This window comes from Tachysurus vachellii, chromosome 2 (assembly GCF_030014155.1).
Source record: "Tachysurus vachellii isolate PV-2020 chromosome 2, HZAU_Pvac_v1, whole genome shotgun sequence".
NCBI lineage: Eukaryota > Metazoa > Chordata > Actinopteri > Siluriformes > Bagridae > Tachysurus > Tachysurus vachellii.
The window spans coordinates 18,874,541-18,894,305 of NC_083461.1; the positions used below are offsets into that span (position 1 = coordinate 18,874,541).

Genomic DNA, 19,765 nt, shown 5'->3' on the forward strand with positions numbered 1-19,765 from the left:
AAATGACTGGGCCAAAATTTAAAAAAAAAAAAAAAAAAAAAAGCTGAAAAGATTAGCAAGAATTTGATGGTGTTTGAAAATGTCACCTGTGTGTTATTTAGCCATTCTTTAACAGTATAATGTACACAATACAATCATCTAAACAGAAACCAAGACTTGGGTGTGTTTTGGTGTCTACCTTTTCCGTGATTTTGGTCTGATGCTAAACTCCATGAAGGCTCGGTTAATATCTGGGTCAAGTTTCTATCTGTGGAGGTCGGAGCCATCAAGTTAAGCTTCCTCAAGCAGTCAGTTTTAAGGATCAAGAAAGATTTCAGAGAATTGGAGTATGACCTTATTGATTATTTCAGCCAAGGAAGAAAAAAAGAAAATAATAAAATCAGACCCAACTCTGCAGTTAGCACAAACTACACGAGACTACAGTAAACTCTTAGTGCTGTATTAAAAGTGTCTGTCTTGAGCAATCTGAATAATAAAGCTTTAGATCACGTATTGATCCCACATACAAGTGTAACGGGCAGGTGTGCACAAACCTGCTATATGGTCTCTCTCCATTCGATCATGAAAATGCAAGATACCAGAGGATAATGACTGAGGTAAAATTGCCATTACACAATTAGTGCCTCACTCATATTTCTGGAACTGGTTTCACATTAGAGCACAGCACTGAGAAAGCTTTGGATGGAGTGCATGTTGGAGGGTAGGTGTGACCAAACATGCTACAGGCTGATAGCGGAGCAGCAGATCGTCCAACCCAATCAACCCAACATGTATGTCAGCACTAACAGGCTGTACTTGAGGAATGCAGCAAGGCTTTAAATGACAAAGCAGAACTGTTGGGAACAATATAAAGATTTAGGTCTTCTGTAGCGTGGGCTTTAAAAAGTACCTTTCTGAACCATATCCAGTTACTAAAGGTTTCTCTTTATCGTCTTGGACCGAGCACTAACTGCTTTTTTTACTGAGTCAAAGTAGAAGCCATTTCCCAGCTGAAGGAAAATGATGTGTGCTTGACGTAATGAAACGTGGCTGGCTCTATCAGCATATTTTAAAATGTTAACAACTCGTTTAAAAGACATGGCTAAGATAACCCCACCCCTCTTTCTCTACGCAAGAGTCAACAGTCAATAAATGAATCACCCGGGTGCATGAAGTGCACTTCTTGTGGGACTTTCTATTGTGAACACAATACTCAATATTTAGACTACAAAAGTGGTGTAGAACATATGATTTGGGACACATTTAAAGCAACCCTTAGCTGTTTACTTCTTCTGCAGCAAAAAACATTAGCATGCTATAAATACCACAAAGAAAAAGATTATGTTATTTAAGCGGACAATAAGCCTGCAGGCTTTTCCGACTCACTGTTAAAAGACATTAATATATTTGGGGTGTGCAACATGTAACAGAAATAAAAAAAGTCATTCCACAGACCTGAAGAACAAGACAGACCTAGACTGTCAATCATCCAATCTTAGTTTCTCTCACACCCACACTTTACTATGACGCGATTCCAATGAACTGGCTTCTCATTTTCGATATTTTAATCCAGTTCATAGTAGTGCCTTCCTGAATGAAGCAGATATGGCAGTAAAAATTTATTTCAGTAGGGCAACTGGTCACAAACACGTGCTACGGTGCCACACACAGTCTATTTCCATAACTTCTTGAAACAGGAACACACCCCTTGAGAGAACAATTTCAGAACGTATATAGCTCATTTCTCATGTCACGGCTCGGTGTCCAAAATAAAGCTCACACTAACGAAGGGACACCTGTTAAAAAAAAACAAAAAAAAACCACAAACTGTTCAGAGCGTCAAGCCATTTACTTGGGCCGCACCCAAAATTCAGATTTTTAAACGAATACCACAAATACCAGTCGCCCTGCAATGCCTGTTCATGCACCTTATGTAGGAGCCATGAGACAGAAAAGTGAAGCAACACAAGAGAAAGCACACCCTGCAATTACACACATTCACATCTGTGCAACACAAAAGCCTGGGAGCAGGAGGGTGACATTGCACATGTTGCAGGTGTTTAACACCTGAGACAAGATATTTATGCCAAAAAAATAAACCACAACAGATAAGGCTGGCTGAATACATGTGGCTCAAATAAGATGTGTTGTAATGTTGGCGGGAATACAACAACAACAAAAAAAAAAAAGGCAAATACAGAACTGAGCTTGTGTCTGCAAGCCTGTGGTTGGCAGATAATCAAGATGAAATGATGAAATGAGAGTAAGGGGCAAAACCAAGCAACCAACCAACAAAAAAAACCCACAAGATAAAGATCTGAAGCAATTCCTGAAAATTACGAGTTTGAGAGAATATTAATGATGCAGTGAATTTTTTTTTTGGTCAACACAAATCCTGCATTAATTCGCAGCACCACTGACTTAAATTGGGGGAAAAAAGTCCTTCTTTAATTTTTAGAAAAATTGTGTTAACTTTTTAGAGTGGAATATCTAAACTACAGCTTGACAAAGCATCAAAATGCTATATGCCGTGTCTAATAATAAAGCGGCTTCAAATGATTTAACTTCTTATTCTTTTTTTAATAGAATCGAATTTGGACTTTGTGTTCTTCCTAATTTTTTCATGTTAAAAGACCTTAAACATTGTTAGTACATAAGAAAATAAATAAACCAAATCTCTCTCAATTCACTTTCATCGTGATGAGCTAGCTGGGAATAGAAATGAACTAAACCCATTTACAACTGTGTTGCATGTGTGTTAGTTAGCGTTCTGAGATTCTGTTGGATTATAAAGCAACTGTAAGATTTGTGTCACTTTAATTAAAGCATTTTGTATCTGATGATTAAATAAATAAATAAATAAATAAATAAATAAATAATAGATATAATAAAGCAGACATAAGCTATTTCTGTCCGGGAGAAAGAAACAATTTTAGTTTGCTCAGGATTTTTATTTGCTTCTGTAAGCATTTTGGATATTAGGCTAGAATTAGTCCAAAAACAAAGCGGAAAAACACAATATTATGGCGTGAATGATGATTATAAGCATGAATAATTATTTCATTAGATGGGTTTGACCTCGACTTGACCTTGCATGGTGGCTTAACAAATGAATAAAATAAATACATGAATAAATAAAATCATGCTTGAAGCAGGTACCCACCTGACAGAGTAGGTATAACCGGTGTTGTCTGCATCCTGCTGTTGGGCAGTGCGTGTGTGCACTTTAGAGTACACCATGGTGTCCTTTCAGCTCAGACTGCAAGAGTGGAGTTTACTCTCGGCACAAAGCGCAGTGTTTCTGCAGAGAGAGCGTCCCAGTCACACATCACAACCTCCTTCACTACACCTTAACACACATCTACACTGCAGTCTCAGTTGCCTCGTGTTTTGTAGTAAGAGCTGGACATGCAGTATAATGTAGGATCATGTGGCACTGAGCCATGGAATGAGGCCAAGACACTCCCAGGAGCTCAACTTAACTCATCTGATCTGATCTCAGCTCAGTCCTACAATCCCAAAGCTGTCCTGAAGAGCCGGACGTTAGAATAAAACAGTGTTAGAATTAGAAATGATCACAATTACAAAAGGGAATCCTGTGTATTTAAACACAGACTGAGCTCGTTTCAGCTGAAGGGAGATTAAAAATAATAACTATACAGATATCAACACAAGGTCAAGCAGATGGGACTGAGACCAAACAAACAAACAAACAAATAAATAAATAAATAGCAACATACAAACAGCACGACGCTATTGATGTATTATTATTACTCAGGTTTTGGATTATAAACGTATCTGTAGAAACACGTACCTTTGTACAGAGACACTCACTGCAGTGTCATGAGCGTCGCTGCGCCGACAATTATGTAATTGTCAGAAAATAAGAACGCGGCAACAAACGGACGAACAGCCCGCGTGCTGCAGTCGGTTACACCTCGAGCACACACCACCTGTGTGCGACACACGTACAACACACACGCGACGTCTAGGTGTGTCGTGGTGGGCGTGAATAAAGCGAGCAATCCCTGTAGCCGTGTGAGGGGGGAAAAAAAAACTAGCCGCTCTGTTCGCGCCTGATTCCTAACACAACACCAATATGGCCTCTGTGTGTTCAGGGGAAAGAGGAGGAGGAGGAGCGAGCTGAGGCGCAGAATACTGCCCCGGCTCTTAAATAGACAGCACACACTCTCCCTCCCTCTCTCCCACACACACATTCTCCCTCCCTCGCACACTCCCTCCCTCTCCCCATCTCTTTTACACACACACACACACTCTCTCTCTCTCTCTCTCTCTCTCACGCACTCTCACACATACACAGACGCACTCTCACGCACACTCTCACACCTCCCACTCTCTCTCTCTCTCATACCCCCACGCGCGCACTCACTCTCGCTCACACCCCCACGCGCGCACTCACTCACTCTCACGCACCCCCACGCACGTGCGCACTCTCACGCACCCAGAATAACCCCTCATATAGTGTCCACCAGTACTCATCCCACAAGACATGACACACACCTGCTTAGAGGGCTGGAGGATTAATGATAAAATAAATAGTTCATTTATATATGTGTGTGTGTGTATATAGGTTTTTTTTTTAGATTTTTAGCCAAAAGACTATGGACACTTGACGATTACACCCAAATGAGACTCTTCTGGCACACAAAGTCAAACAAATTCTTAAAAAAAAAAAAAAAAGGTATTCATATGCTGTTGCTTAAAAGCTTTTCCTTTCCAGCATGACAATATGAGATCCATGAAGACGTGCTGCATCTGCAATTGCATGCTTATGCACTATTTTACATGCGTAGTGTGTAGTATGTCATTTGGGACACAACTGTGGTTTGCCAATGTCAAGAACTTGAATGCCATGTACAGAGCCCCAAACACAACCTCTGAACACCACTTGAACCCCAGGCCTCTCAATTAACATCAGAGTCTGACCAAATTCTACCAGAAATATAGTGCTACTTTTCTGGTGGAATTTACAACACAGAGACAATTTTCTTAGACAAGAACATAGACTGGTATCATAAATATATCAGCATGGATGTTGTATAAAAACAGCATGAACAGAACCCAGTTAAAGCATCTTTGTGCTTGTTAAGCAACGATGAATTAACATGAGGGCTAAAGATTAATATCCATCAACAATTCAACAATGAATACTTTTGTTTGTGAGGAGGCAGGTAGGTTTGGACAGCTGTTTTCCCTTAATAAATTAAATAATCATTGAAAAGCTGCATTTTGTATTTACTCTGGTTATCTTTGAGATCATCAAACATTTTTTTTATATTACTCAATCATTTGAGTTTGACAAATATGCAAAAAATAATATCAGGAAGAGGGCAAACACTTCTTCACAGCACTGTATATTGGTTAAGAAATAAAAGCCAAACAAACAATCTACTGAATTTGTCAACACTGTCGTTTATGTAGAAAACACACCAAAAGAGCAGGTGGATTCCCCCCCTTAATTAAGGTTTTGCATCATACTGAAATTGTTGTGCATCATGCCATTTAATCGCCACATTTCAACATATTGTCCCATTATCTATTGTCTTGTTTTGTCTGATGGGTTATTTTGAAGTATTCTGTCAGTTTTTCCCATCTGCACGTAATTTCTTAAAATGCATTATTAGGAAAACATTACAATGGAATAAATTAAATAATCCACCTTGTTCTTGTTGAAGTTTAATTCACACATGAAAATATTTCACACGTGCACTGTCTCAGTCATGGCTGCATTATCGTCGCTGAAGAAATGTCATCTTTGATGAAGTTTCAGACAACTCTTACTGACAGGCTGCACGGATACAGTCTGGGTTAAAACAAAATCAGCCTTAAGCCACATGTGGAATTTTTTTTGTACTGTGGTGTTCTTTGCTTGGGCTCCACAAAAGTATGAAATATTCCACCTAAAGGCATTTGTTAAGTAAAGAGTTAAACAGGACCGGGCTTGCTGTCAGGATTAGGAATCTACGACAGGATGATATTAGATTAATCACAGATGGGTTGTTAGACAGTTTTCCATTAAAGATTCTATATAAACACAATCAGAAAAATGTTCAACAAACATCTAGGCAAAAGTTCCAGAGATTCCTTAGATTTTTTAAAACTTGCATCAGAGGATTAAACAGGATTAAACTGACCAAGTTACTCAATCCTTACCTGCCGTTTTACCTTTTTTTTATTGTCATTGTTTGTTTCAAATTCCAACCTTTTTTGATGGTTTGACTTCCTACTTTATCATATTCTTTCCATTCTGTCATAGAAACCACCACAGGTTAGTTAGTTAGTTAGTCAGCCAAGTTAGCCAGTGATAAACTATGACAGCCAGACAAAAAAAAAGTGACAACACTTAACTTAGTCCAAGTGCTTTTAAAACATGATATAAAATATATTACCATATTATCTAACATATATAAACCAGGCTGCTAGTTTTCTTTTAACTTGTTAATTCATTCTAACGGCTTTGTTTGTTTGTTTGTTTTTCACGCCAGTCATTTTTTTTAATGACGTACGCTTACCTTCACGTCACAAAACCGTCGACTGCGTTTAGACTGAATGAAATAAAAATCCAAGCATGAAGTTGAATAATTAAAAAAGAAAAGGAGCGGGGGAAAAGTGGGACAATATGGCGTTTAGCTAGTCATGATAACAGCTAGCTAGACATGCTAACGATCTCCACTTTATCACCCGTCTGCCTTTGATTCGTGACGTCATCACGTACGTCACGCTGGCGAATCAATTAAATGTCTTTATGAATTAACTTAATGATATAATGTTTGTGTGTGAGTGTGTGTGTGTGTGTGTGTGTGTCACGCATTTTGGTCTTTTGTCACGCTCTCCCACCACACATTGTACATGTGACGCATAAAAACTTTTTGACTATTTATCATATATTTTAATAAGCCGCAGCGCCCAAAATGTACCAGTCCGCACCACTATTTCTGTGGAACCGGGCAGGAATCAAGCCCGTTCTTAGTCGAGCCTGACTCTTATCAGCCAATCAAAAAAAGAGGCTACACAATGGCCAATCAGAAAATAGCACAATCTGGGTAGGATTTAACGCAACAACCTATGAAAAAAAACATTCATTAGGGAGCGTATTTTCGATGGTCGGTTTGAACAAAACCTCAACACAAAACAGATTGTCCTCAATCATGACCCTGAAAATGGCTGGTCTTGAGCTGAACTGTTTTAAATGGGAGAAACTTTACAAATGATAAAGGAGAACAAAAATCTCTCTCTCTTACTTTGTATTTGGTTAAATTGCAGTCAGTGCATAATTTTTTTTCGGGTGGGGGTGGGGTGGAGATGTCATGCTTAACTGTCTTCAAAACTTGAGAGCCCTGCATTCATATTATAAAAAGGTATAACATAAAGAGGTCTGTGTGTGTGTGTGTGTGTGTGTGTGTGCGTGAGTGTGTCTGTGTGTGTGAGTGGGAGTGTGAATGTGTGTGTGTGTATTCTAGAACTTTCTAAAAAAATTTATTTATGCAAATAAAGCTTAGTCTATTCACACAAGTGCACACAAACAAAAAAAAAATCGTGCAAAATCTTTTTTTAAATTTATTTTCTTAATGAAGAAAGTACCACGTGCTTTTGTAAATAATGCTCATGTAAATAATGGCATGAAATGATGTGAAATATTTGATTTGCTCAGTATAAAATCTAACGGAAACCCAACAATAACCCTAACAATAAATCTGAGAAATTACTTTGTGATATCTTTCTGATATTAATGAATGAAGGTCAGCATGAGATTTTTGTTACAAAATGTGTTTTCGTATGTTTACAAAAAAATTAACACGTTTTGTTGAGTGCAGATATTTTTATTAGTACAATTTAAGTATAGGTACAAAAATATACTACCAAACTTGTCATTTCTAGCTGTAGTGTCTTGCATTAAAATTCAGATTATATTTCTGTTCATCTATAATGAATGTGGCATTGGTTTAAAACTCATTTTTCATACCAGCTTTTAGATACTGGATGTTACTGGATGTAAGTGACTGGATGTATTGCAAAAAAAAGGCACTTTAGTTGATTCAAATATGACTGCTATTAAAACAGTACAGTAAAATCTGTATTCCAGCATCACGTCTTAAAAATACTTGGATGAGTTAGTTTGACATGGGTGTTCTTGCAGGCTGCCGTCTTCACAGCAGATGTACATCTCATTTAATTGGCTGCACGATTTTCATTGAGATGTAGTTCTGCAAAAGCAAAATACAAATCATTAATGTGCTGCCATGTGAAAGATATTGTCTTCACTATCATAAAGCACTGAATTATTTGGGAAACACTAACAGCACTGTATTAGCCAAATTCAAGTTTGTCCTTACCGGTAATGAATAAAGAAGGATTCCAAGGAACAGCAGAACTAATAGCAATAAAACCAAGCCAATAAACAGCCACTTGAATCTCCGCCATACAATGAACTTCAGGGTTTTGCATGGGTTTGTGAACCAGAAGAAAGACGTTTCGGGTCGGCTAAACAAATCCAAAAATTATATGTTACCAAATGTCAGCATTATATTCAATGGTAAATATTTTGTGATTGCTGTTTGGAATTACTTGGGTGGGTTGAGCTTTGGATTCATGTTGGGTTCATCTCTGCCTTTTCCTGCAGGCCTCTCATCTGCCTCCTTCTCATTCACTATCTCCAGTGTCATCTCTACTTTCCCCTAAAAAACAGTAGTATAATTTCATCTCAGAGGAATTATTGTTATATATATCAATATATATATTATTGTTATATTTATCATTATCATATTGATATGGCATTGTGTAAATTATACATACCCCAAGCTCCTTCTTTCCATCTTTCTCTAGGTAGCAGGGCCACCATCCTCTGACCGACTTCTGAGCAAACAGGGACTTGGAGTGGTCAAATTTCTGATGTGTTTTATTCACATTATCCAGCATGTGCAGGCTACATTTCTCAGGTGTTTTTGTAGGGGGGATGAGGTTGTTCATATTCAATTCAACAGTCCCTGGTATACATGGCAAATTAGCATCCTCTTTGAAACAAGCAATAGAATTTCAGATGTCTCATACTCAATATAAATAAGATATCTTACCGAGGTAATCATCCAAGGAGAATTTATCGTTGTCCCATATCTGAATGATCAGCTGAGGTGGGACTCGGAATTCTGTTTTGTCGAGACTCCAAAAATGTTCCTGAAAGTATTTTTATAAAGATTGGGAAAAAAAAAACATTCTGTAGCTTATTATTATTATTATTATTATTATTATTATTATTATCATGCTACATGCAACAATCCACAGTCTTTCAGCTTTAGTGTATTATGACTTTTTTTTAACATATCAGAATTATATGTTACAGAAGTTGTAAATGGCCAAAAACACCTACTAACCTCCATTAGAAAAAATGGTGTGTAAATAAGTCCTTGTCTTTCGTTACCTGGTGTTCTCCGGTCTCGGTTTTCTTGTTTCTCTGTAGTGTTTTCCTGTGTCCTTCAACTGTGATTTTATTATTAAAACCCCTGTCTGTCTTCTATGTCTGCATTCGGGTCTGGATTTTGTTTCCACAGAGGCACCCGCACCAGACAGTTCTGTCTTATCAAGCTGTATTTTACAATATTTAACTAACTGGACTATTCCAAAGAAATCCCATAGACTTATATAACTATCAAACTATTTACCTCTATCAATGCACACACTCTCTCCATCCATCTCTCTCTCTCTCTCTCTCCATATTTATATCTTTGAATCTACATATCTTTCTACTACTAATACTACTCTCTCTGTCTATCTACTACTGTTACTTTATCACTCTGGAAAAGGTCCTTGCGGTAAATATAAATGTACTCTGATTATAACTCTTATACAGTAGTCATTTCACTTTTTTATTTAGTAGTCTAGTTATAGTAGTTGTCAAATATTTTTTGTAGGTTGTTGCATTACCTTTTTGGAAACCAGGCACAGTTGCTCAGCAGGCAAGTAATCAAACTCGAAGACAAATCTCCAGTTGAAATTTCCATCACCATCAAGAGATCTGTAATGGACGTCAGTCTTTTGCTTGTCTTCCTCTTTTCCTGCCATCCAGCTGTGAATATTACAAGCAGTCAAACAACATGAAATAAAAGCTAAAGTTAAAAATTAAAGTTAAAATAAAAGCATCGACGATAGATCTAACAAAAAACATGAGGTTTTTGCATGTACCCCTTCAAATAGATGTCACTCATACGCTCTCCGGTGACGCTGGTTTCATCCAAAATAACATTAGTGGTATTCCAGATGATGACACGCAAATGATGTCTGGTGGAAATGAATGGAAGAGTAACTAGTTATTTAGTATATGAGCACTTTTAAGTAATGTTAAGAGACATAATGGGTAACTTGCTTACTTTTTAGCCTTGCGTGGGGAAATATCAAAAGGAGGTCCAGGAGGTCCGAGGCTTTTGGGGAAAACATCAACCCACATTTGAAGACTTCCCTACAACAGACAGTACAAATACAAATTAGGGTTTGCATTCTCAACATTTCTCATATCTCAATGTTTGTATTGATTACCAGAGGTGGGAGTAAGTCACACATGTGCAAGTCACAAGTAAGTCTCAAGTCTTAACCTTCAAGTCTCAAGCAAGTCCGAGTCATTTTTTGTGAGAGTCAAGTCAAGTCAAGTCAAGTCAAGTCACTGCTTTATGTCAAGCAAGTCAAGTCGTAGCTTGAGTCAAGCAAGTCACTGGCAAGTCATACATATGTTTGATGATTTAACTAAATGTATATATTAAACAAAGTTAAATCTACAGTCAGAGATGGGGGACTCGAGTCATATGACTTGACTCGAGTCGGACTTAAGTCGCAAGTTTGAGACTTGAGACTTGCTTGACAAATATTAAAAAAAGACTCGACTTGACATTCATGACTTGAGACTTGACTCGGACTTGAGTTAAATGACTCGAAATAACTTGTTTTTTGTTTTTGTTTTATCTGTTTGTCTATTTTGTTTTTAAATCTGTTTTTGAACGCACACAAGAGCGTAATCTAACCACGTGACGCAGCAGGCAAGCAGAGGGAGCGCGCGCACTAACTAATAAACCTTAACAGACGTGACGAAACATGGAAGGCGCTACACCAAAAATAATTAAGTTCAGGTACCGGGATTTTGTGCAAGATGAGAAGAGAAGAACAGCAGTATGCGACCACATCGCTCACATTTGAATGACAAAGTTCTATCAAATTAATTTTTTTGCAAGTGCCATGTAGTGTAAATGGTTGGTCACTGTTTATGTGGAAATGTCAGCTTTTTTGTAATAGGTCTTATAATTGGTCTTCAGTGTTAGGCTTTGAGTGAAAAAAAAAGAATACTATGGAAGTGAATGGGGCTCATGAATGGTTTAGTTATAAACATTCCTTAAAATATCTTCCTCCGTGTTCATTAGAACAAAGAAATTTATACAGGTTTGTAACATCATGAGGGTGAGAAAATTATAAAAGAATTTTTTTATTTTTGGGTGAATTATCCTTTTAAATTGAATGTGTGCGTGTGTGTGTGAACAACTCTGAAGTTTTTTTATATTTATATTTATGTTATATGTTATGTTATGTTATGTGCATCCCCATAAACGATCAAAAAAGCTGACATTTCCACATAAACAGTGACCAACCATTTACACTACATGGCACTTGCAAAAAAATTAATTTGATAGAACTTTGTCATTCAAATGTGAGCGATGTGGTCGCATACTGCTGTTCTTCTCTTCTCATCTTGCACAAAATCCCGGTACCTGAACTTAATTATTTTTGGTGTAGCGCCTTCCATGTTTCGTCACGTCTGTTAAGGTTTATTAGTTAGTGCGCGCGCTCCCTCTGCTTGCCTGCTGCGTCACGTGGTTAGATTACGCTCTTGTGTGCGTTCAAAAACAGATTTAAAAACAAAATAGACAAAAAAGATAAAACAAAAACAAAAAACAAGTTATTTCGAGTCATTTAACTCAAGTCCGAGTCAAGTCTCAAGTCATGAATGTCAAGTCGAGTCTTTTTTTAATATTTGTCAAGCAAGTCTCAAGTCTCAAACTTGCGACTTAAGTCTGACTCGAGTCAAGACATATGACTCGAGTCCCCCATCTCTGTTGATTACTATGCTTTAAATTTGTATTGAATTTATGTCTTACAGCTACGGTAGATGTATGTGACTCCTGAACAGAGTTATTTTAAGCGATGGTATTCCTAGTCTGCGACCTAGTGCACCAGGATCAGGATGTATCTATTGATAGAGACTTCAGTGCACTTCTGTAAGTTGTCAAATGCCATCAGTGTAAATAAAAATGTAAATGAATGTAAAATAACTTCTTTACTTGTTTAATACGTTATTGTTTGTGTGCAGTAACACACAACTCACAGGGACTTGTATGGAGTATACACTACATGATCTAAAACTAATTAAAAAAAAAACAACAATATTTTTTTTCTTCAACATACAAAAACTGCTGAAAGTTTTTTCCTCTTTGACATATTTATGTAACATTTATGGAAGCAGTTTACAGTGTCGGCTTACAGGCATTTCACCACATTAATTGACAATGCTGTTCATTATAATAAATTAAGAATTGTAATCTTCAACAAATTATTGTGGAACAAAAAAAAAAAAAAAGAAACACTTGTGATTTGCCTTCATTGGAAAATAATCAACTAGTTGTAACAGACTACTTTGCTCCACCCTGTCGTTGAAAACATTTATATTTCCTATAAATGTAAGGCTTGCGGTAATTTATTCTTTACACAATAACGTCCCAATATCTGTTCCTGTAGCACAAATGTTCCAAGTGGTGCAATTAGGGAAGACTATGTAGTAAAAACCTGAGACAGTGTGGGTTGGAAGGTGCTGTAAAGTGTTCTAGTTTCCACGTGCTCTGGTACGAGGACTTGTGTCCTAAGAACGTGCAGAGCAATCCGCTCGCTCGGTGGGCCCAGGTGCTGGTGAAGTTCTGTGTTAGCCTCTATAGATGTATAACGAAAATCATAATTAATTCAAATATATACGAAAACTGAGTACTTTAGCACAACATTTAAGGAAAATGTAATAAATAAATAAAAAAAAATAAAATAATTGTCACCAAAGTCAGAGAGCAGATATTCCCGGCCGTTGAAACTCAAGGTGTTCCAGTTGTCCTCAGATCTCGGAGGACTCACTCCCTTCAGACGAGCATGGTGCTGAAGAATCTGCGACGGCTTCAGCTGATCTCGCCACTGATTTGGCCCAGATCTATTCTCTCAAGAATAACACATCTGCAGGTCAGAAACTTGTTCAAAACAGTTTCATCATCAGTTTAACAATCATTTAAGCTACTGAATATTTAATTTTTTTCAATGAATCAATAAAGGATTTGGCTTCATTTCAAATATATTAAAAAAAGATATATTTTTTAAAGTATCATTTCATATTATTACAGAAAACTTAACTATACTTAGTTAAATAGCAGGTTATGAACTACAATAAAATAAATACTTTTATTTATCAGACATGGCATGAGAATTAAATGCTTTTGTTCACCAGTGTTTTCAGATCGGTCAAGTTATTGTGATGAATACATGCGTAATAGTGGTTCTGTATACTTTTTTCAACTAATATAAGGTTTAACTTGTATTTCAGACCCTGAAATGTTCATTTATCTTTAAGACAATTAGTCTGTATTTGCCTTTGCAAAGTGAATCATTTTTGGAATCGACTCTGATTCTTTGGAATTGACTCTTAGTTTTCAGAGCACGGAGTCAGTGAATCACTTGATGTTTGGCACTGACTCCAAGCACCTTCGATATGAATCAAAAGAAGTTTTTGTTATAGTTATTGGTGTACAAGTCCCTCAGTTGTCCTCAGTGTGAAAAGATGGATCTCAAAATCATACGCTGAAGATGCTGGAAAAGCAAAGAATATGCAGGAGCTAAAGGATTTTTTTTTTGGAAGAACAACAGTTAGTTTAAAAGTTCAGGATAAATAAGTGATTCATGAACAAAAAAAACACTCACAAAACATATAAACAGTTATCGATCAGCATTAAGAAGTGTTAAGAATCAAGGGTGTGTAAACTTTTGTGTAAATTCAGTTGTTATGATGTGTCTTGTGGACTAAATGTAAACATCTGTTATATGAAATAACTTATTCAGGGCAGAAGTGTTTTTAAATCCGCAGATTCTGCAAGGTGTATTTAATCTTATGGCCTCCAACTGAAATAAGTTTAGTATTGCTTAACAACAGCAACAAAATAGACCTTGCCAATTATTTTCTTATAGATTTTTATTAATATTGTTGCAGCCCTATTTAAAAGCTTTACATATATGGTTACTCACATGCAGTACGTCTGCGGCAGACCAGCGTAGGACCCGAACCGAGAAAGTAAACGGTTCTCCAGGTCAATCACCGTCTCTCCAACTTTCTCATCCCGAGTAAGCAGATCGAAGTCATAAACCGAGATCTTCAGGTCTTTGTCTTGAGGGAGGAAGCATGACGTCTCGAACATTCTGTCGAGGAGAAAATGAAATGTGGTTAACTCTAATGACATGGCGAATAAAGACAGCAATCTTTTTACAAATCACTCTACCTTCCAAACACTGGGTTTATAGTATTCGGGATGTAATTGTCTCGATCATCCATGGTCTTCTTTCCCAAAGTGATCTTAATGTATGGATCACACTAAATAGGAAACAGTTTATGCAACATGTTAAATAGATGAAATGGAAGAAAAAATTTGTTATTAAAAAGAAATGCTGTCTTAAAGGTAGGGTCTCCGTTGTTTGAGAAATGCTTCAGAAAACCGAGTCGGGACGACAAACAAAACAAAAATCAAAACAAGCGTGTACCCAATGAGCAGAAAAGGGCGGGTCTTTTCAATATGTGCGGAGAGAGTGTTCAGTGCACATGTGCGACATTAGCAGAAAGCGGTTTTAACATTGACATGGAAGAAAGAAAGCGAAGAAAGGCTTACGATAAGGCAAGAAGTAGGACCCATGTTAATATACGACCAGCTTTTTAGCGCTGGAGAGAACTGAAGGAGCGGGAAGTTGGCCGCATATTCACAGATTGGAGTTTCCCGAGTTTCCCTCCTGAGCTAAACGCTGTTACTACACAAATAACACCTCTTTTCTATCGTAGTAATGTAGAGAGGCAGCTACAACTGCATTTTGCTAGTAACAGCGTTTAGCTCAGGAGTTATTGACTCGAGAAACTCCAATCTGTGAATATGCGGCCAACTTACTTAACTTTACTTAAGATGCCGTGGTTGCTTTTATCCTTCTCGATAAGTGAGCAACGTTGGTTTTACTTTGTTTCACAGAACTAATATATGCCGTCCTTTGCATGATTATGCTTGTGTGTCATTTTTGCTTGTTTGTTTATCTGCAATCGTATTGTTCTTCCCTTCAGCTATGATAAAGACACATTTTTTTCCATTAGTTGCGTGGGTTACGTATGTATGTGTGGGGGCGGAGCTATCAATACAGGAGTGGGACCCATTTGGGTTAGGGACGTGTTTGTTTTGGTGATTTCAAATGTCGACATTGGCTTTCAAAAATCGGAGACCCTACCTTTAAGGAGCATGACACTTACTAAACCGTTGTTGTCTTTGGGTTGCAGGTCAACTGCTCTGATCACATAGATCCTGACGATACACTCCTGAGGGCCGCTGTCAGGAAGCTCTCTGAACTGCTGTGGAGGTGAACGTACTCCCGGATCATCTGAAAGAGGGTAGAGCTTGAAGGATCCCTGAAAATAAACACATACAAGCACACATTCTTAGTAAATCAAGCTTCCTACTGAATATGTTCTATTACTTTTCCAACAACTTTCATCACTCATGTTTTTTTTTGATCATGTGAATGATTTATTATTTTTTTACCTTAAACTCTCCTACTACAGAAGGATCATCTTCACCGGTGTCGCTCTTTCCACGGTAGAGTTTGAAGGTGTTACAGAAATCAGTCAGCCCCTTATAATCAGCCACATTTTCAAGTTCACAGCTGAATACCTATAACAACAAACTGATATTTTAAATTTATATATCGGTGCTTAATCTATTGACCAAATTTCTTCCATTTATGGTTATCCTATACAAGTCACGATGAGCTTGAAGTCTATACCAGGGGACTTGGGGCACACTGAACAGGGTGCCAATCCAGCAACAATTTAGAGATGCCAACCTACAAGGAATGCTGTGTCCTGGAGATAATGCTCGAAGCACTGGGAGAACCCCAGAGGTGCAAGGCAAATGTGTTAACCCTTAAGACACCACCATGGCACCAATCTGTGCCATCAGATATTAGTTTAAGTAAAGTGGGGATATATCTCTGAAACACCTTCACTCACCACCTAAGAGAATTCCAATATCTGGCCGATATTTATCTGAGGAACGCCTTTGAAAAAGATAAATATTTAAGGTACAGTATCTAATAGTTTAGCGCTTACCTTCAGGGTGTCATATCCTTTCTGAAGGTATGGGCCACATTTCTCATGTTCTCCAATTGAAGCATAAAACTTACTCCACCAATCAATCGTTTCTTTCTCCTGTAATACAATGTGAACAAAACCTTAATGTGCACTATGTATGGAATACTAAATATTCTTCTAATATCTAATATGTAAAAAAAAAATTCACCTTCTCTTGCTGTCAGGTTTGATCCCAAGAACAGAAAAATAAGATAATGTTAAACATTTAATAAGACAAAAATATAATGGTAGCAGTTATAGTCAGGATTAAACTAAATCACCCTGCATAGCTCGAAATCACAGGAAGGTGAGCTACGAGCAATGGATACAGACTTATTATAATGAGTGGATTTAGTGATTGCTCCCCAACTTCCAAATGACCAAAGAATACAAATTTGGAAAGAAGAAATATTAAGTGATTTTTAGATTCTAATGGGGGGATTGAAAAGTGGTCATCTGAAGCTCAAGCCCCAAAAAAAATCAATCTTCTAACTTGTTTTCATCATTTATTCCATACATACACGGCGTGGAAAAGATGGACCCATTTTGTCAAATGCTGTTGAGATGCCGTACATGAACTGAAAGTCACAATGCTGTCAGTGAAAACACACTCATAGACACAATCCATGTTAAGTAATAAGATCAAAATAAATGTCAAATATTTACCTGTGTTTCAAGTAGAGGCCGTTCTTCTATGTTTATGTGGAGGTCTTGAGGAGCCGCTGCCATCAACGCCACTGCAGGAAAAACGTACATGAAATCTTCACAACAAAGAACCACAAAAAAACCCCACAAAAAACACAACACACTTTACAAAAGTTTCTCTTTACAAAACAACATTCTATAGAAACAATGTGACTTTTAGATGAATCGGATATACAAGATGGTACCTTTAGATGACATAGCCACTTCAGCCACGGTGCTATATGGGTCACATCTGTATTCTTCCAGTGAGTCAATGGTGCACTGGCCTACTACAGGCTTCCTCCCAAATGGCCTATGATCAATAACTTTCAACACAATTGGAGGTGTGTACATCTCCTCTTTGGGCAAGAGCTTCAGGATCAGATAACAGACGCCTTAGTTCATAAACATCCAAATGCGTTTGCCCTCAAAAGAAACCAACAACTTCATAAACATCTTACCACTTTCAGCTGAAGAACATTTCCAGGAAAGTTGGGGCTCTTTTTCATGTTCTTGATGACTGCAGACTGAATTCTCTCACCTCCGCACTCAACCACCAAGCTTGGTGAGGTAACAGGTGCCAACTGGTAGGTCTTCATGTTGCGCAAACCCCATGCCAGAATCTATACAAACCAAATACAATCATCCAAAACAAGCTGTAGATCCAGATGTGATTGTAAAGGATTCCGAGTGATTAGAGAAAAGAAATCAACTTTCCTAATATTAAGCAATTAAGAACTATTGCTACATATCTATGTTCAAAATGATTTAGATTTCTTAGAATACCTCTATCATTGTGAGCTGCACTACAGGACGAACCCCCTGAGGCACCATGTAGAGTACGTCTCCTCTCTTTGGAGGAGCTAGAGGAAGTTCGGTCTCACTTTCCTGAAGAAAATCACAGAAAAATGACACATTACTACAACACAGATTTACTATCAGTACATGATCACTGACATAGAAATTAGATACTGGCACCTTGTTGAATAAAATGAGTTCTGCAGAAACCAGTATTTGTCCAGCAGGCTTTTCTTTGTGCATGACAGGACACCAGAGAAGCTTAGGAGATGTATCCATGGCTGGGTTGAGTTTCACTAATGGCAGGAAGCTACTCCTGCCCAGGAGCTCGTCCTTGCCCTGGAACATACAGGCATGATCTTAATGAAGTTTGTCCAAATTACATCAAAGTTACATTACAGTAAAGTGCCTATAATGAATATTCACTCCACTTGAAACTTTCCAGATTTTGTCATGGGATGTCTACACAAAGTTAAAATATAGTCTGCAACTATTGGCACCTGTTGCTGTAAAACCCCTAAATTTAGCGTTTAGAAGCAAAGTAAAATACGTCATACAATTAATTGAACGAATTGAAAATGTCGTATGATATCAAAGTTGAAAAGCCCCGTAGTTTGTTAGAGAAGAGATCTAAAGAAACAGCATCATAAAGAACAAAGGCTTCCAAAACAAGTTCTGGAAGAGTATCACTCAAAGTTTGGTTAGAAAGAAATTTCCGAAACACAAAATACACCATTATTTTTAAAGGTATCAAATAAGACACAGCGATAATTCTGCCTCGAGGAAGCTGCCCTACAAGTCAGAAACAAGAGAAACTCAAAATTATTCTAACACCAGCATGCTTCATTGTCTTATGTTGTGCTTGAGGTTTGAACATTGAGTGTTGTGTTTCTATGAAATATAGCATAGTGAAAAGTTAAAGTTGATGAATACTAATTCAGAGCACAGTATGACCAAAATAAATCCACCACAAATATACCATATAGAGTATATTAGAATACAATCTGTATCTGCAATTTCCTTAGTATTTTAGTATTTATATTATAAAGTTTGTGAACCCTTTAGAAATTTCTATATTTCCCCATAAATATCTGTAATGCTGGATCATTTTTCTTAATGATTAAATGAAGACGTATAATATTGTTGGCTGATTTGTTTACTTTGGTACACTTTGTCTGCTTTTAGGACTTTGATGATGTTTTGTCTCATATTTATTCAGAAATATAAAAATTTCTAAAGGGTTCACAAACTTTCAAGCGACACTAGTTATGGCTGAGGTATAAGAAGAATAAAACCCTTATAGATGTGCTGTTATTCAAATACAACTAACTGCAGTATTGATTCATTTCTGCTGGGTTTGCCTCATTTTATTCTTTACTTAGTGGTTGTTTTGTGCTTTTTTATTTGGTAACTAGTTGAATATTGGGTAACCTAGAACGGTCGAAAGTAGTTTCAGAACATATGTACAAACCACTTGGTCGTTGTCAAATATTTCCAACACGATTTGAGGCGGGTTGCGAGCAAGGGTTTGTGGATCCCCATAGATTTTCACTTTGTTGAAGATAAGAGTTTGATCCCAGGTTGGGTTCAAGGTGGACTTGACTGTTTCTGTGGTTTGGCTCATGTGTAAGAATGACACATGCACATATGGATCTGTAAGGAAACCAGTAAAAAAAACAAAACAAAAAAAACAAGGGCCATTAGTAAGGTCAAGTCAAGTCAATTCAAGTCAAGTCAAGTCAAGTCAAGTCAAGTCAAGCCAAGAAGCTTGTATTGTCAATTCAACCATATATAGCTGTTGCAGCACATGGAATGAGACAACGTTTTTCCAGGATCATGGTGCTACAT

General features: G+C 37.4%; 2 protein-coding genes across 10 annotated transcripts in view; both read right to left on the bottom strand.

Moving 5' to 3' along the window:
• Positions 1-6,531, bottom strand: part of sun1a (Sad1 and UNC84 domain containing 1a) — a 28,059-nt gene extending 21,528 nt beyond the window's left edge. For 3 of the 7 annotated variants that reach the window (XM_060862013.1, XM_060862023.1, XM_060862004.1), the window contains exons 1-2: positions 3,794-4,108; positions 3,143-3,280 (exon numbers count right to left, since the gene is read on the bottom strand). In XM_060862013.1, the coding sequence (XP_060717996.1) occupies positions 3,143-3,219 (77 nt within the window). In that variant the 5' untranslated portion in view covers positions 3,220-3,280; positions 3,794-4,108. Of the gene's footprint in view, positions 1-3,142; positions 3,281-3,793; positions 4,110-6,512 lie in introns of those variants that run through there. The other 4 variants (XM_060861986.1, XM_060861967.1, XM_060862032.1 and 1 more) reach the window with 3 other exon arrangements.
• Positions 6,532-7,799: 1,268 nt separating this feature from the next.
• Positions 7,800-19,765, bottom strand: part of myof (myoferlin) — a 33,379-nt gene continuing 21,413 nt past the window's right edge. For 2 of the 3 annotated variants that reach the window (XM_060862053.1, XM_060862045.1), the window contains 22 exons: positions 19,389-19,570; positions 18,098-18,256; positions 17,906-18,007; positions 17,581-17,742; positions 17,326-17,491; positions 17,102-17,172; positions 16,605-16,613; positions 16,415-16,513; positions 15,849-15,977; positions 15,560-15,715; positions 14,556-14,647; positions 14,305-14,475; positions 13,074-13,222; positions 12,817-12,956; positions 10,362-10,450; positions 10,177-10,272; positions 9,919-10,060; positions 9,072-9,171; positions 8,794-8,984; positions 8,566-8,675; positions 8,334-8,481; positions 7,800-8,204 (listed from right to left, as the gene is read on the bottom strand). In XM_060862053.1, the coding sequence (XP_060718036.1) occupies positions 8,166-8,204; positions 8,334-8,481; positions 8,566-8,675; positions 8,794-8,984; positions 9,072-9,171; positions 9,919-10,060; positions 10,177-10,272; positions 10,362-10,450; positions 12,817-12,956; positions 13,074-13,222; positions 14,305-14,475; positions 14,556-14,647; positions 15,560-15,715; positions 15,849-15,977; positions 16,415-16,513; positions 16,605-16,613; positions 17,102-17,172; positions 17,326-17,491; positions 17,581-17,742; positions 17,906-18,007; positions 18,098-18,256; positions 19,389-19,570 (2,702 nt within the window). In that variant the 3' untranslated portion in view covers positions 7,800-8,165. Of the gene's footprint in view, positions 8,205-8,333; positions 8,482-8,565; positions 8,676-8,793; positions 8,985-9,071; positions 9,172-9,918; positions 10,061-10,176; positions 10,273-10,361; positions 10,451-12,816; positions 12,957-13,073; positions 13,223-14,304; positions 14,476-14,555; positions 14,648-15,559; positions 15,716-15,848; positions 15,978-16,414; positions 16,514-16,604; positions 16,614-16,956; positions 17,014-17,101; positions 17,173-17,325; positions 17,492-17,580; positions 17,743-17,905; positions 18,008-18,097; positions 18,257-19,388; positions 19,571-19,765 lie in introns of all 3 variants that reach the window. The other variant, XM_060862062.1, reaches the window with a different exon arrangement.